General features: G+C 35.8%; 1 protein-coding gene across 6 annotated transcripts in view; it reads left to right on the forward strand.

The window, feature by feature from the left end:
• The window catches only part of PIK3CA (phosphatidylinositol-4,5-bisphosphate 3-kinase catalytic subunit alpha), a 94,976-nt gene that overhangs the window by 44,995 nt on the left and 32,142 nt on the right, over window positions 1-17,839 (forward strand). For all 6 annotated transcript variants that reach the window (XM_056807455.1, XM_056807458.1, XM_056807460.1 and 3 more), the window contains 7 exons: window positions 75-325; window positions 3,561-3,806; window positions 5,484-5,569; window positions 10,811-10,916; window positions 11,747-11,899; window positions 11,997-12,131; window positions 15,887-16,011. In XM_056807455.1, coding sequence (XP_056663433.1) covers window positions 75-325; window positions 3,561-3,806; window positions 5,484-5,569; window positions 10,811-10,916; window positions 11,747-11,899; window positions 11,997-12,131; window positions 15,887-16,011 — 1,102 coding nt within the window. The remainder of the gene's footprint in view (window positions 1-74; window positions 326-3,560; window positions 3,807-5,483; window positions 5,570-10,810; window positions 10,917-11,746; window positions 11,900-11,996; window positions 12,132-15,886; window positions 16,012-17,839) is intronic.

Raw genomic sequence — 17,839 nt, forward strand, 5'->3', positions numbered from 1 at the left:
AATGGAAAATCTCCTCTCTTGAAAATTATGTTGTTCATGTTGATGGTGCATTACAATATTTCATTTTGTTCTAGGGCAAATAATAGTGGTGATTTGGGTGATAGTTTCCCCAAACAATGACAAGCAGAAGTACACTTTAAAAATCAATCATGACTGTGTACCAGAACATGTGATCGCTGAAGCAATCCGGAAAAAAACGCGGAGTATGTTGCTGTCATCGGAGCAGCTGAAGCTCTGCGTTTTAGAGTATCAGGGCAAATACATTTTAAAAGTGTGTGGATGTGATGAGTATCTGCTAGAAAAATATCCTCTTAGCCAATATAAGGTGAGTGGTTTGAGTTTGTAAGTTTTTATTCATAGAAAATAAAATATCATATTACAATATAAAGGCATACCCTGGAAAGAATCACCCCCAACACTCTCAGTATCCATCTACAAATAACACAAGTTCTTTGATGTCTTGGTATAAAATCTATGATGATGCTGTTTTAGATGGTGGCTCTATTTCCTTTCTGTCTCCCAGAAATCAGTATGTCCTTGGATCGATATAGAACAATTTCCCAAATCATAAAATTTGAGAGTCCAGCCCATGCCCCCTATAGCCATAGTGACCTTTAGCCAGCAAGTGACCTTTCTTGCCTCTGCTCAAAAACTTCCTAGGAGGTAGAATATCTTGGATGGCCCAGCTGAGACTAGGGGCAGAAATTGTTTGCTGAGCCATCATAGGAAAGGGGCCTTCCTTCCCTTCTGTTAATGGAGAGGGAGAGATAGCTCATGGAAGAGAAAGAAAAGAGGCTTGACCCTGATGGACCCTGTGTTAGCCTTTTCCCATTCCTTCTCCTCAACTCCTTTTCTGCTCTTCTTGTTTTAAACTTTAATAGTAACTGATGGCCACTTAGGACCATCTTCAGTTGAATTTATTCAGGAAGTATCTTCCATTCAGAATATTTTTCCTTTAGAATGCATTCATTTTTGAGGAACCAATTAATGTCATGTGTTAGAGCACACCTTTTATGATGAGCATCTGTCTTAGATCAGACTAATAAATTTTAAGGTAATGTTTTGATTATTATTAGTCCATTTATTTGCCCTTGATTTGTGCATTGCCTTTCATCCAACAGTTAATTAACAAGAATGAATATAGCAACTGAAGAGACTAAAATGGTTAGCAGTTCAAGTACAATAAAAATTAAGATATCTAAACCTCTAGATTTGTGCTAAAGTCTTTACATTTAAATACCCTCTAATTCAGTGATCAGTCAAGCTCTACTAGCTCTTCCCAGGTTTAAAGAGATAATATCTATAGTGATATTTCTAAGCTTTCTGCCAACAGTAAAAGATATCCACCTTTTCAAAATTTGAAGGCCACAACATTTGAGTTTTAATTTTCTAAAGTAGAGTTATGATTTTTTTAAATCTTCTCATCTCATTCCTCTTTTAGCATTTTTGTCTGTTAACTTTGTTATAAAACCATGGACAGAAATGAACCCCCTTCTCCTTTTGCTTAAATAGTGTCTCATTTGTTTGAAAGTTTGTACCACTATCCTAATGAGCAATCTTCATGTAAATTCCTTATGAAGTTTGTTTGTAGACAACAATGCTATTACTGTACCTAAAGGGCAACGTGCTTTTTTCCCCTTAATTTGTATTCATTGTTGCGTAGTTGGACCTACACTCTTTTTTTTTGAAAATTTTTATTTAATTAATTAATTTTGAATATTTTTCTATGGTTACAAGATTCATGTTCTTTCCCTCCCCTCTCCCCACCCCCTTCCCATAGCTGATGCACAATTCCACTGTGATTTACATGTGTCTTTTTTTTTTTTTTAAACCCTTACCTTCTGTCTTGGAGTCAATACTGTGTATTGGCTCCAAGGCAGAAGAGCAGTAAGGGCTAGGCAATGGGGGTCAAGTGACTTGCCCAGGGTCACACAGCTGGGAACTATCTGAGGCCACATTTGAACCTAGGACCTTCTGTCTTTAGGCCTGACTCAATCCACTGAGCCACCCAGCTGCCCCTACATGTGTCTTTGATCAAGACCTATTTCCATATTATTAATATTTGCATTAGGGTGATCATATTAGAATCTACATTCCCAGTCATATCCCCATCGAACCATTGATAAAAAAGTGGTTTTTTTCTGTGTTTCTATTCCCTCGGTTCTTCCTCTGAATGTGGATAGTATTCTTTCTCATGAGTTCCTAAGAATTGTCCTGGATCATTGCATTACTGCTAGTAGAGAAGTCTATTACATTTGATTGTACCACAAGATATCAGTCTCTTTATATAATGTTCTCCTGGTTACACTCCTTTTGTTTTTGTTTTTGTTTTTTTATGAAACCCACCTCCAACTTTTTAATTAGACATTCTTGAAAACTGATAATTCTTCCAACCCATGCCCCTCTACCTCCCACTTTTTTTTTTTTAATTTTATTTAGTCAATTTAGAACATCACTTCTTGGTTACAAGAATCATATTCTTTCCCTCTCTCCCCTCCCCCCACCTTTCCCATAGCTGATGTGCAATTTCATTGGGTATTACTTGTGTCCTTGATCAGAACCTATTTCCATGTTGTTGAAGTTTGCATTAGGATGTTCATTTAGAGTCTACATCCCCAGCCATATCCCCTCGACCCATGTATGCAAGCAGTTGTTTTCCTTCAGTGTTTTTACTCCCACAGTGTTTCCTCTGAATGTGGATAGTGTTCTTTCTCGTAGATCCCTCCAAGTTGTTCAGGATCACTGCATTGCCACTAATGGAGAAGTCTATTACATTCGATTATACCACAATGTATCAGTCTCTGTGTACAATGTTCTCCTGGTTCTGCTCCTCTAACTCTGCATCACTTCCTGGAGGTTGTTCCAGTCTCCATGGAATTCCTCCACTTTGTTATTCCTTTGAGCACAATAGTATTCCATCACCAACATATGCCACAATTTGTTCAGCCATTCCCCAATTGAAGGGCATCCCCTCATTTTCCAATTTTTGGCCACCACAAAGCGCAGCTATGAATATTCTTGTACAAGTCTTTTTCCTTATTATCTCTTTGGGGTACAAACCCAGCAGTGCTATGGCTGGATCAAAGGGCAGACAGTCTTTTAGCGCCCTTTGGGCATAGTTCCAAATTGCCCTCCAGAATGGTTGGATCAATTCACAACTCCACCAGCAATGAATTAATGTCCCCACTTTGCCACATCCCCTCCAGCATTCATTAGTTTCCTTTGCTGTCATGTTGGCCAATCTGCTAGGTGTGAGGTGGTAAACAACTCTGAGATACCACCTTACACCTAGCAGATTGGCTAACATGATAGCAAAGGAAAGTAATAAATGTTGGACCTACACTCCTTAAGCTATCCCAGAATGTTAATTTTTTTAGTGCAACTAAAAGCAATCTTACGTGATATAAATACAATAATAGTTATAAATATTTCTGTAAATGCTAGTTGTTTTTATCTTTATTTGTTGTATATTTTCCTTTTGATATTTGTAGGCATTTGTCTCTAAAGAAAAAAAATACAGGCACCAATCTTCCTCCCTTCCCTCCTCTAATTTGTTACAGTACATAAGAAGCTGCATAATGCTTGGTCGGATGCCCAATCTGATGCTGATGGCTAAAGAAAGTCTTTACACCCAGCTACCACTGGATACTTTTACAATGCCATCTTATTCCAGACGAATCTCCACAGCCACACCATACATGAATGGAGAAGCTTCAACCAAATCCCTTTGGGTCGTAAATAGTGCACTCCGGATAAGAATTCTTTGTGCAACTTATGTAAATGTAAATATTCGAGACATTGACAAGGTAAATTCAAATGCTGATGCTTAGAAACACAGACATTACAAAATTATTTCTTTGTTTAGACTATCAAGTTTGGGTACTGACACTTTAAAATTGCATTTTCCTTCGATGGAATGTAATCGGGAGTCTAGAATGGGAATAAACCTTTTATTTATATAGTGCTTATGCAGTTATGTGCATTCTCTCATTTAATCCTCAAAATGCCCTTCTAAGAGAAGCAGGCAGGGCAGGCAGATTTGCACAAAGTTTTAGATTAGAAAACAAACTCAGAGTTGGCAAATGATTTGCCCAGGATCAAGCAGCTTATAAATGGTCCAGCTCAGGCTGAGACTCCAAATATATCTAGTGATTTTTCAGCTACAGTGTACCATCCTTCCATCTAGAAAATAATCCAATCCAGGCTGAGAATTAGTTTGTTTTTCTAGTTTCTGCTACTAGTTTTCATCATTGGAAAGCCAGTATTTGAATAGTTCTATTTGCCTTCTTCATTTTGGTTAAGGTAGCACAAAACTGCTTATATTTGTAACAGAGAAAAGAATGCACAAAAATACATCTAATGTTTGTTTTTAGAATGAAGTGCTTTATTCAGCTGAGTTCAGAAGCCACTAATGGCCTGGTACATATAAAGCACTATGATAGATGCAGAGAGAGATACAAAGATTAGTTAAGATGTGGTTCTCATCTCCGTGGAGTCTCAAAGGAGGCTCTCGTAGATAACTATGATCCATAGTTGCAGCTCTTTTATGCAGTGGTGCAGTGGGATCTTTATGGATTGGAGTAATGTGGGAAGTCTTTATGGAGCGCATGGCATTTGGTCAGGAGACTAGGATGAAGAGATAAATTCCATCTATAATGAACATCATAATAGCAGTAATGTCAAGACAGGTATCTTGGGTTCTGTGTTTTTCACTAAATCATGGAGGCCTGTAGGGGAGAAGTAGGAGTTCAAACTAGAGATATGAGCTAGAACTAGATTGTAGATGGCTAAACTAAGAAGTAACAACTGAATTCTGAGGCTAATAGCCCTGAAAGCATTTTTGAACAAGTATTTGAGTACTACCACCAGATCTATACATAAGTCAAATGAATTTGAAGAATGGACTAGAGAAGGAAGAGTGTAGAAATGGGAAGCCCTAGCAGAAATTGGAGTGAACCAGAAAGATCCTAATGAACGCTCATATTAGGATAGACAGTAGGAGAATTTTTTTAAAAAGATAATGGGTACCAGAGGTTTATTTATTTAAATAGCAAATTTCCACATGAGTTTTCCAAAGTCATATGATCCATATTGTCTCCCTTCCTTCCCTCCCTCTGAGAGCTAACAAGCAGTTCAGTCTAGGTTGTATATGCATTATCATACAAAACATATTTCCATATTATTCATTTTTGTGAGCAAATAATCTTATAGAACTAAAACCCCAAAACATATACCCAAATAAACAAGTGATAAATCATATATTTTCACCTGCATTTCTACTCCAAAAGTTCTTTCTCAGTACCAGAGATATTTTAAAGGTAAAACATCAACTGTGATGGAGTATAAGAAGTGAAGGGAAGGGAAGAGGCCAGAATAATATGAGCTCTAGAGATTAAATAGATGGTGATACCACTAACAGAAATAGTAAAGCCATGTTGGTTATCTTAACTTTTAGCCTAGTAAATGTTTTATTCCTTTTTTAGATCTATGTTCGAACAGGTATCTGCCATGGGGGAGAGCCATTATGTGACAATGTGAATACTCAAAGAGTACCTTGTTCCAATCCCAGGTAAAGAGGAAATATGCCAATTTATATTTCTAAGGTCACATTTGTGTTTATAAGCATGTCTAGATAAAAAAATAGATAATTTTAAATCGGTACTTATAAATTAGTTATATAAATTACTAGAGACTCAGAAGTCTGGACATAAAGATGACTTACTGCTCAATAAATATCAATGACTGCATTTGCTTATTTATAATTTTTAAAAGCTTGTGAGAAATAGGATATTTTTATTCTTCTAGGTAAATGGGCCATTGTATGAATAAGCATTATTAAGTGTTCATGTTCTAAATGTTATAAAGTGAGGAAGTGTCAGAGATGACATTTCAGGCTTAACTCCAATAGTGTTCCAATTTTATAGTTATCAAAACTTTCCTTACTAGATCCATAATCCTAGCAAAAATTTTTTTAAGGAAAATTTGTGTACTGTTAGTTTCATCATCTCCATTCCTATTTTAGAGGATGGAAGAAATGAAAGTCAGTAATTACCCAGGAAACCAGATGGGATAAAACTTGTTTAAGAATAAAGTTTCACATCAATGCAATAAAAATTTTATGGAATTAAAAATCTTTGATATGTTTAATATGCTGTGTATATACTTAAAAGAGAGAATGGGGATAACTGGAATTAACATAGTTCTTTATCACTGATCTTCTCTAATTAAGGAAAATGGCAACAGAAAACAAGATGGTTGCATTCCTTTTATCACTTTGCTCCCCTAATGAATTCCTGATGAGAATCAATATGAGAATCATTAATTATTGCCATTATGTTTAAATTATTATTTTCTCTGTAATTTGAGTTTCGACCTACTCATTTCTTCTTCTTCTTCATCATCATCATCATCATCATTCATTATTTAAAGCAAAGGACAGGGGGCAGTTAGGTGACTCAGTGACTTGAGAGCCAGGCCTAGAGATGGGAAATCCTAGGTTCAAGCCTGGCCTCAGAAACTTCATAGCTGTGTGACCCGGGACAAATCACTTAATCCCCATTGCCTAGCCCTTATGGCTCTTTTGCCTTAGAACCAATACACACACAGTACTGTGTTCTAAGAGGGAAGGTAAGAGCTTAAAAAATAATAAATTAATAAATATTAAGTAAGCAAGCAAGCAAATAAACAAATGAATGGATAAACAATCACTCAAATAAATGAACAAATCAACAAATAAAGCAAAGAATATTTACTTAAAATAGAGTAAAATGTAAATAACAAGGAGTTAAATCAAACAGCAAATATTTTAAATAACCCATTTCCCAAACTACTCCTTCTGTTCATTCAGAAACTGAAGACTGTAAGTGTAATCACTATACTACTCTTTAGCTTGACATTAGAGGCCAAGAATAAGAAATGGATGTTGAAGATTTGCCTATTTGATCTTATTCTTTTTAAAACTGTTTATATCTATTATTTTCACATCTCTCCTTTCCCTCTACATCTAGAGAGTTTATTGCCAATTTTATTTTTGTAATATTTTTAAGAGCAAAGAAAGCAAACAAACAAAACTAACATAGCATTCAAATTCAACAGTATATATGCTATTTCAACTACATGATACCCCATCCTTGCAAAAAAGGAAGAAATACCCATGACTTTTTCAGGGTCAAGCCAGACCTGAAAAGCTACCCAGCATTCAGTTTTTATTTTTGTCATCATTATTTCCATTTCCATTGTCATGTCCTTGTGTATATTATTTTCTTGGTACTACTTACTTAACTTTGGGTCAACCCATAAAAAAAGTCTTCTCTTGCCTCATTTTACATTTTTCATATTAGTTGTTTTTTTGTGGTGCAGGCATATTTTATTATATTTCTGTATTTAAACATTGTTTCTAGTTTTCTTTACTATTAAAAAAAAATAAAAGGACCACTATAAATATTTTGGTATATATTGGACTTTATATCTTTGACCTCCTTGGACTACAGTATATGCCTAGCAATGAGATCTCTGGGTCAGAGGATATGAACATTTTGGTCAATTTCTTCTCATAATTCAAAATTGCTTTCTAGAATTAATGAACTAATTCATAGCTGCACCAATTGTACTTTAATGTGCCTGTCTTTCTGCAACACCTCCAACATTGATTCTTTCCATCTTTTGTCATCTTTTCCAGTTTGCTGGGTGTGATGTGAAACCTTAGTTGTTCATATTTCTCTTACTAGTCATTTGGAGCAATTGTTCATGTGCTTGTTAATGGTTTGCAATTCTTGTTTTGAAAACTGTTGAAATATTCTTTGACCACTTGTTAATTATAGAAACAGATTCCTATCATTTTCCACTCTCTCTTTAGACTAACTTCTTTGATTATGTTTCCCTTCTTTCATTTGACAACCCACTGTGTGACTTGAATGATTAGATTTGTGTTGCTTCTATGCTGATGGCTGAATGCTGGGTAGCTTTTCAGGTCTGACTTGGTATCATCTGAGAGAGGCAAAAGTGCTCCTTGTAAGAGCTGGAAGGACATGGAAGGAGACACCAGAAACACACTAAAAGACACTCTGATGCCTTCTATTATTTCTGCCTCTGATAATTCTGATCACTGAAATACAGCTTAATTTACTGATACTGAATGATATGTCATGTAGTCTCCATTTTTCTTTAGCACTCTTCCTTTGTATATAGCTTTTTTCTTACTTAATTATACACTAGTTTTCCAGAAAAGAGATAAGCATATATTCCATTTTAAATTTCCTTTTGGCATAGCCTTTCTCATTTAAAGATTCCATCTTTTTTCACCAAAATCATTCTAAAAGGACAATGTAGCAAATAAGACAAAATAGGGCTTTGCAATCTATAAAGTTTTGTAGACATGTTACATATTGTTATAATGATTATGATTTTGATGGTGATGGTTGCATTTCCTTCTTTTCTTCCAATACTTAAGACTGGAAACTCTTCCCTATAGTGTTTCTGGATCCATCTTATTAAATTTCTAAAAGAAGCAAGGATGAGGAAGAAATGATTTTTTCTGTTTGCATGATGCTGTGGTGTCCTCTTCTCCTCTCTTGGGGCACATAAATTTGGACACATAGATGTGACTAGACCACTTCTAGAATATTTTGGTCATTCTGGAGGTCACCTTTTAAGAATGGCCTACAGAGGAGGGTGACTAGGATGACAGGGACCCTAAAGAACAAACCATACAAAAATTCATTGAAGGAACTGGGGATGTTTAGTAAAGAAGTGTAGACTTAAGGAAGAAGTTATTGACATTTTCAAATATTTGCAAATCTGTCATTTAGAAATAGGACTAAGTTTGTTCTGCTTGACAGTAGGGGGCAGAATAAGGTATGATGAATGGAAACTGCAGAGAATCTGACATCTTCCCTAAAGTAAAAACCTTTTGAGCTCATAGATTCACCCTCTGAAGATTGTCAAGTAAGGGCCAGATGATCACTTCTTGGGGATTTAATGGAAAAATAATTCTTGGCTGGGCTCAGGTTGGACTAGGTGGCTTCTACAAGCTCCCTTCCAACAAAAAACCTGTGATTTATTGAAGCAGGGTTTTTGTAAGACCATCACTTATATTTTGTAGAACTAAACTAGTATGAATAATAAAAATAGTTTTTTGTGTTGATGACCAGAAACCAAGTAAAGAGATTGGTTTTCCAAATGTACATAGCATTAACTACAATTTCAGAATTTCAGAATTTGAAAGTTGGAAGGGGCCTCAGTGGCTATATAGAACAACCCATACATGAAAGGAATCCTCACTGTTTACCTACCCAACAAATGGTATTTGAGAGCTCTAAAATAATGCTTGGCACATAAAAGAATATAATTAACTGAGGAGCCAAAAATCAGCTTATTTGGATAATGAAAGGTAAGTTAGTCTAAACATTTTAGATTGAGTTAGTGAGATACTCATGGAGAAAGTTTTTTCATTTGATTACCATTGTGTGTTGTCTACATAGAAAGGCTCAAGCTACTTGAGTGGAATTTCATGCCATCATTTGAAACTTTAAGAGCCACATTCTTAAGGCAGAATTTATAGAGATATCATCAAGCAGAAACAAGCTCATAGCCTAATGGAGGAGGACAGCCTACATATAACTGTACATATAATACATGTATAATATCAATGAGAGTTAATCTCACACTAGTATTAGAAGTGGAGAATAACCATCTACCCTAATTGCATATGTCTGTCTTTCCTTATTCACCATTATAGAAGTTTAGACATTATAGTCCTGTACACAGAAAAACAAGATGTCTAACTTTTGTTTAGCAGGGCAATTAGGTGATGCAGTGGATAGAGTGCTAGACCTGGAGTCAGAAAGTCTTTAGTTTAAATCTGTTCTCCAATTCTTACTAGCTATATGACCCTGGGCAAGTCACTTAATCTTATGTGACTCAGTTTCCTCATCTGTAAAATGACCTGGAGAAGGAAATGGCAAACCCCTCTAGTATCATTACCAAGAATACCCCAAATGAGGTCACAAAAAGTCAAACAATTAGAATAATTGAGCAACAAATGGCTTTAACATGTTAGTGTTCACTGTCCAAAGTGTATTTTCAGTCTACTTTCTTTTAATAACTTGCTATTCATATTCCATCCCCTTATCCATGGTAATTCATTTGGAAAGGCAAAAATCTACAATTTCAAGGGAAATTTCAAGGGAAAAAGAAGTAGGGACAAAGGAGGACCAGCACTTCCAGACCCCAAACTACATCATAAGGCAGTAATTATCAAAATTGTGTAGTATTAGTTAAAAAATAGAGCTAGATCAATGGAATAGATTCAACAAGAGAGAATCAGAAACAATAGAACTCAATAATTCGGTGTTATATAAAGTAGAAAACAAATTACCTAGGAAAATCTCCTTATTTGATAAGAACTACTAGAGAAAAAGTATTCCAGCCTTATAGTTTCATGGTTAATTGCTTTCTGCTTTATTTGTAGTTAATAGAATTATAATTAATATAACCCAGATCTGTTTGAACACACTCATGTATGGGCTGATTAAATAACATAGACATAACTTCATAATTAATATGCTGGCAGAATAAAAGCCATTTACAGCTTAAAACCTTCATTTACTCATCCTTCTGTGATGTTGTTTTGTTATCTTTTCCTTAATTCTTTGACCTAAGTGTTTTGTGTTTTCTTTAAAAAGTAGGTGTTCTGAAATTAAGATACATTCTCCAGATTGTATGTACTGACTGATAAATATCATGGTAAAGAAATTTGTTAGCTCTTTTGATTAATTATCAAATTCTGTTTAATTTTTAAAAAATTGACTAGGTGGAATGAATGGCTGATGTATGATATATACATTCCTGATCTTCCACGAGCTGCTCGACTTTGCCTTTCCATTTGTTCTGTTAAAGGCAGGAAAGGTGCAAAAGAGGTAAGGATTTGAATAACAAATATTTTTATCTTAAAGATCTTTATTGTTCTTTTTATTGCATTTTCTTAATAGAAATTGTTACATCATGATGGCCCAATAAATAGAGTAGTGCATAGAGCATGGCACACCAAGGTTTGAATCATGGTAGGCCAGGTTCAAATCTCATCTCAGATGTATTTTTTAAAAGCACAAGCAAAAGATACATCTCCAACAAAATACCATAGTGCTTTCCACAGCTTGGGAAGTAGGAAATCTTATGTGTAGTTCAGGATTCTATTTAAAATAGAAAATATTTTCTGAAGCTTATATATTAAAAATCATATTAACCACCTAATCTGTCTATCACATGACTAAGTTGCTTTCTTCTTTCATGATTACATTCAATAGAAATATAGTTAAAGGAAAATTAAAGATTTAAATGGGAGAAAGCAAAGCAATGCCAACACTTAACCTTTGAAAAATCAATCTTTTCTTTTCTTTTCTTTTTTAGAAAACAAACATTTTACAATAAAACAAATATCATTGAGGGGGCAGCTAGGTAGCTCAGTGGATTGAGAGTCAGGCCCAGAGATGGGAGGTCCTAGGTTCAAATGTGACCTCAGATAGTTCCCAGCTGTGTGACCCTGGGCAAGTCACTTGACCCCCATTGCCTAGCCCTCACCACTCTTCTGCCTTGGAGCCAATACACAGTATTGACTCCAAGATGGAAGGTGAGGGTTTAAAAAAAAATGTATCATTGAGAGCAATCACCTGAAAAAATTTATTTTTTACAATGAAATGTATCTATATAGAGATAACTAAAAAGTATTCATTAGTTCTCTTCTCTCAAGGAACACTGTCCATTGGCTTGGGGAAATATAAACCTCTTTGATTATACGGACACTCTGGTATCGGGGAAAATGGCTTTGAATCTGTGGCCAGTACCTCATGGATTAGAAGATTTGCTCAATCCTATTGGAGTTACTGGGTCAAATCCCAATAAGGTCAGTTGTTTGCTTTCATGTTTATTTTAAAAATCATTTTTTAATAATAAATATCTGATACCTTATGGGTAGTTAAGTGGACTCTTTCCTCTCCTAGGAAACTCCATGTTTAGAGCTGGAATTTGACTGGTTTAGCAATCCTGTAAAGTTCCCAGATATGGCAGTGATTGAAGAACATGCGAATTGGACTGTATCTCGAGAACTAGGATTTAACTATTCCCATGCTGGGCTGGTAAGGCAAATTTCTTTTTGAGAATAATGGAGCAATAAATTTTTACAAAAATACATTGCCACTAACATCAGCAGACTTTCTGTCTATACATGAACTTTGTATAGCAAGGCTTCATAGTTTCATTTGGTTTACCCTTATTGGATAACACTAAAGCAAGGTAGTATTTTTAATAAAGCAGTTGTTCTTTTTGTATGTTAATATGGTTTAATGGGGGAAATGCTAGAATGAAAATCTTTCTCTCATATATCAATAATAATAGCTCATAATTATTTAGCAAGTAAGGTGTAGAAAGTATTTTCCATACAATAATCCTGTAAGGTAGGTAGTGCAAGTTCAATGATTCCTATTTTACAAATGAGGCAGTAGACACTCAGAGAAGAAAAGAAACAGAGTTCATAAGTGTTAGGACTAGATCTCAAAATCCAGTCTTCTGGCTTTAAGAATCATTCTCTCTCCTTTGTCACACTGCCTTTATTCTGTGTATAGAAAGCTTTTGGTCTTTCAGAAGAAATATTATAATTCTGTTGGTCAGTGACAGCCCTGAAATTGATTAATGATGCATTTATGACATTTCCTAATAGTTTATCCTTCTATGACATAGGCTCTTAATTTACTTCCTCCTACATCTGAATTGCCATCCTAATCATAGGTAGACATTTCCTTTTACTTAAAATTTGCTAGTACTTCTGATGTGTAAGATAACATATAACAACACATAAAACTCTAGATCTTTCTATAACATATAGTGGTATTACTAAGTTAGTGTTTATGATCTAAAAACAGTCTGATTCTAAGTAACTTCTACTTTCCTCTGACCACTCTATCCCCATTCTATTACTGCAGAGACAGAAAGAGATTATGCAGGACTGAGAGCCAGTTTTAATTTTTCTTTGTTTCATGGATTATAGAATTTGACACTTAGTGGTCACTCTACTAGTTTTTGATCTGTGTATCCACCTTAGTCTGCCATTGTGAGTCCTCTCAATGTGGGATGCTCCACAGCATGGTAACTCTCCTCAGGTTATGTTCTTCTTGCACAGCCTTTGAGAACTCAAGCACCTCTGGGTCATAGTGTTATGGAAAGAACTGTGGATTTAGTATCAAAGACCTGAGTTTCAGACGCTGCTCTTCCACTTACTATTTGTGTGACTGTGGACAAATCAGTTCCCTTTGTTGGACCTCAGTTTCCTCATGTGTAAGATGGTAGATTTGGAAAGATAATCTTCAAAGTCCTTCTAGCTCTAAATCTATAACCCTCTGACCTATGGTCCCATCATACTAATAGTTAACATTAACAAAGCATTTAGAATCTTCCCATGCTACTCTCTTCTAATACCATGATTAACTATTAAGGTGATTATTACAGGTGACCCCCTTTATTTATTAGTACAGAAAGTGAGCATTATATTTTATCACATCTACCTCCTCTTTAAACCAAATAAACATTTTTACATGTTGGTGGTAGTAAAGAAAACGATCAAAACTCTAACTTTTCACAAATTAATTTTAATTATGAGCTGAGAAGCAGAAATGATATGTGCTATGAGAAAAATTGCAGCACCTCAGATGGTTGAGTGTCTTTATTTGTATGTAACTTTAGAATTGTAGCTTAACTGAATACAAAGAAAGAACCATTTGCTTAATCTGACTTTCCAAAGCCAACAGGTCCAAGTTTCTCCCAAGAGTAAAATCTGTTCCTTGGCACTTCTGCTGATATTTGCTCCTGGTTCATAAGAAGGAAAGTCTGTAAGCTTGCATGAGAGAGCTCCTAAAATAGTCACCAAATAATAGTGATATCAGGAGAGCAACATCTATAGACAACATGGGATATTAAAATGATAAGCTGTATTACTCTGTATTTAACACAGAAAATACAACTATAGCTATTAAAAATAGAGACTCAGTAATTCTTAACTATTTTACTTATCTAGTTTAAGTTTTAGTTGTTATAGGTAATTTATGTCACTGTGTTAGTCCTATTAAATTAATTTGGGCTCACATGCCCAGAGAATACAAAATTAGATGTGAATTCAGGGAATCTATTATAGATAAGTAAAGTGTCTTAATAGCTGGTAAAGAAGTGGGACTTAGAAACAAAAACCAATCAAGTCAATCAGATTTTGATTTTGGCTGTCAAAAATACTATGGCACATCTAGGCAGGCTAGGCTAGCTGTGGCAGCAAGACACCCTAAAGAAGAGAAAGCAGGCAGTATATGCCTGGCAAATCAAACCACCCTGACCATCATCTCACCTCAGACCCTGATGGTTATAACCCAGGACCTGAGAGCCTTGGGAATGATAATGCCATCTAAACCACCAGACCTGCTTTCAGTCCAGCCTTTGCAGCCATCATTTAAGGTTGAAATCATTATGGAGAAGAAGCCCTTCTTTTTCATCACCATAAAAAATCACTGCTGACCCACTACCACAATCAGGCAGATGGGCTGGGGGTCTTAGGAGTGGTAGCACCCTGAAAACCTGCTTCCAGCTCAGAACTCAGAGCCATCGTCCAGAGAAGTGGTTCCTGTGGTAGAAGGTCAGCTATCCCCTCTAGCTGCCATCGATAGGGCAGGCAAGCCAGCCTAACTGAAGCAGCAGGGTACCCCAAAGGAGAGATGGGCAAATCAAACCACTACCATCTCCCCTCAGACCCTGATGGAGACAGACTAGAACCCAAACCCAAAGTCCTTAAGAGAAGCATTGCTTCTAATCCTCCTTCTAGGAAGCAACCCCTGTAGAGGTACAGCCTGGCCACTGCTCCTATGGTTGCTACTGAAAATGCAAAGAAGAAAGTTCTTGTTGCCAAAGTCCTTGACACTGTCAAATGGCTCTACATCAGAAACTGGTATGATTTTAACAGAAGAAATGACATTAAAGAAGAGGCATGACTAAGTGCTTTGCTGCTATACCCTAAGGATCTTGGGACCTTTCCATTTAACTTGAGGCTGAATAAGCCTATGTGTGTGGTTTCCTCCATTAGTATGGGAGTTCTTTAAGAGCAGGGACTGTCTGACTTCTAATTGTATTCCAGTACTTAGCACAATGCTTAGTACAAAGGAAGTGCATAATTAGTGTTTCATTCATTTATTCACAATTCAGTTTGTCATAATTGAAAAATCTGATTCACAATGAAAAATAAATGCATAATTTCTAGTTATAAGAAAATGCAGCTATTTTTGCTTGACTTTGTCTTATAACTTTTGGAATTTTACTAGTGTTTTTCTTTGTTTCTTACATATCTAAGTAGTAGGTATTGCTATAAAATGACAGAATTTGAGAGTTGCAAGGACCTCAGTGGCCACCTAGTCCAACCTATACACAAAAGGAATGTAGTAAAAGTCACAGAAATGATTTAGAGTGGGCCTCCAACAGGAATGAACCACCCAAAAGACCTTGAATGCTTTCATTCATTTCTTTGCCAATCTCCTAGCCAGGAAAACAGGTTCTATTCTAATAGTATGGGGCCATACTGTTAGCCAAATAAATGAATTACCTATTATTTGTTTTTCCTGCTGCCCCATTGAGGCCCTCTCACCCATTTATCTTGTTAGGTAGAAGGGTTACTACAGATTTTCAGAGCACTTAGCCAAGATTTATACCAAGAATTTGTTTGACAGTACTAAATGGAAGGTAATCCATGTCAATACTGTAAAAGCATTGAAAATCTGTTTATTGTTAGTACATATAACTCAAATGAATCCAGAAAGAAATACTACAGATGATACTGTAACTAAAATATTTCTTTGTTTTACAGAGTAATAGGATAGCTCGAGATAATGAATTAAGAGAAAACGACAAAGAACAACTTCGAGCAATTTGTACTCGAGACCCTCTGTCTGAGATCACTGAGCAAGAAAAGGACTTTCTTTGGAGTCACAGGTCAGGGTTAGAAGATGCTTTCAAAATATGGTTGTGTTTATAAAGCATAGTATTGATTTTAATAAAGTATTATTTTACTAAAGACTTTTCCATAAATCAAATCTAAGGGAAAATGTATTTCACAGTGCACACAACTCAAAATTATAGTTAAGTTAGATCAATTCATTTAATTTTTCTGGTTAGCTTTGTTTAAAGCCTTTGTGAAATGTCTTCTCTCTTTTCTGTTAGTAAATTACCTGTAGTGTTCATGGGTCAAGCTTTCTTGAGTGATTAACAGTCAGGAGTTGTCTTTCTGAATGTCAAAGTTCATCCTATAGGTAGCAGTCATTTATTTATTTATTTATTTTTAGATTTTATTTAGTCAATTTAGAATATTATTCCTTGGTTACAAGAATCATATTCTCTCCCTCCCTCTCCTTCCCATACCCTTCCCATAGCTGACACACAATTCCACTGGGTATAACATGTGTCCTTGATCAGAATCTATTTCCATGTTGTTGGTGTTTGCATTAGGATGTTCATTTAGAGTCTACATCCCCCATCATATTCCCCTCGACCCATATAATCAAGCAGTTGTTTTTCTTCTGCATTTCTGCTCCCACAGTTCTTCCTCTGGATGTGAATAGCATCTTTCTCATAAGTCCCTCCGAATTGTCCTGAATCATTGCATTGCTGCTAGTAGAGAAGTCCATTACATTCAGTTGTGCCACAGTGTATCAGTCTCTGTGTACAATGTTTTCCTGGTTCTGCTCCTCTCACTCTGCATCACTTCCTGGAGGTTGTTCCAGTCTCCATGGAATTCCTCCACTTTATTATTCCTTTTAGCACAATAGTATTCCACCAGCAACATATACCACAATTTGTTCAGCCATTCTCCAATTGATGGGCATCCCCTCATTTTCCAATTTTTGGCCACCACAAAGAGCGCAGCTATGAATATTCTTGTACAAGTCTTTTTCCTCATTGTCTCTTTGGGGTACAAACCCAGCAGTGCTATGGCTGGATCAAAGGGCATGCAGTCTTTTAGCTCCCTTTGGGCATAGTTCCAAATTGCCCTCCGGAATGGTTGGATCAGTTCACAGCTCCACCAGCAATGAATTAATTTCCTGACTTTGCCACATCCCCTCCAGCATTCATTACTTTCCTTTGCTGTCATGTTAGCCAATCTGCTAGGTGTGAGGTGATACTTCAGAGTTGTTTTGATTTGCATCTCTCTGATTATAAGAGATGTAGAACACTTCTTCATGTGCTTATTAATAGTTTTGATTTTTTTAACTGAAAATTGCCTATTCGTGTCCCTTGCCCATTTATCAATTGGAGAGTGGCTTGATTTTTTGTACAATTGATTTAGCTTATAAATTTGAGTAATTAGACCTAGCAGTCATATATTTAAACACTTGATGATTTAAAAGTCCTTTATATCAGGTTGTTTGTTTGTTTATAATTCAATCCCCTGTGAGGTAAGTAGTACAGATACCATCTCTTTCTCAGGGGAGAGAACTGAGACATAGCACACATAGTAAGTGTACTTCACCTTTTAAATTAGTCAGGGCAGATGGAGTAGTGAGATTATGTCTTTTTTGACCTTCCTCCTTTCCCTGTTTCAGATAATTGATAGGTCAATTCCACTTAACAGCATTCAAGAATTATCCTTGTTTCTTGTCCCTCTTCCACTGCCTTTCCTTTAGTATATTCTGAAAGAAATTTAAAATTAGTTAATCCCATTAATTGTTAACATCTAATAAAAGATTTATTGGGTGAAAAAACTGAAATTAGTGACTAAATGAGATTGGAGCTTAGCATTGGAGCTTAGCATCAGCTACCAGTC

The sequence above is a fragment of the Monodelphis domestica genome, chromosome 8 (assembly GCF_027887165.1).
Source record: "Monodelphis domestica isolate mMonDom1 chromosome 8, mMonDom1.pri, whole genome shotgun sequence".
Lineage (NCBI taxonomy): Eukaryota > Metazoa > Chordata > Mammalia > Didelphimorphia > Didelphidae > Monodelphis > Monodelphis domestica.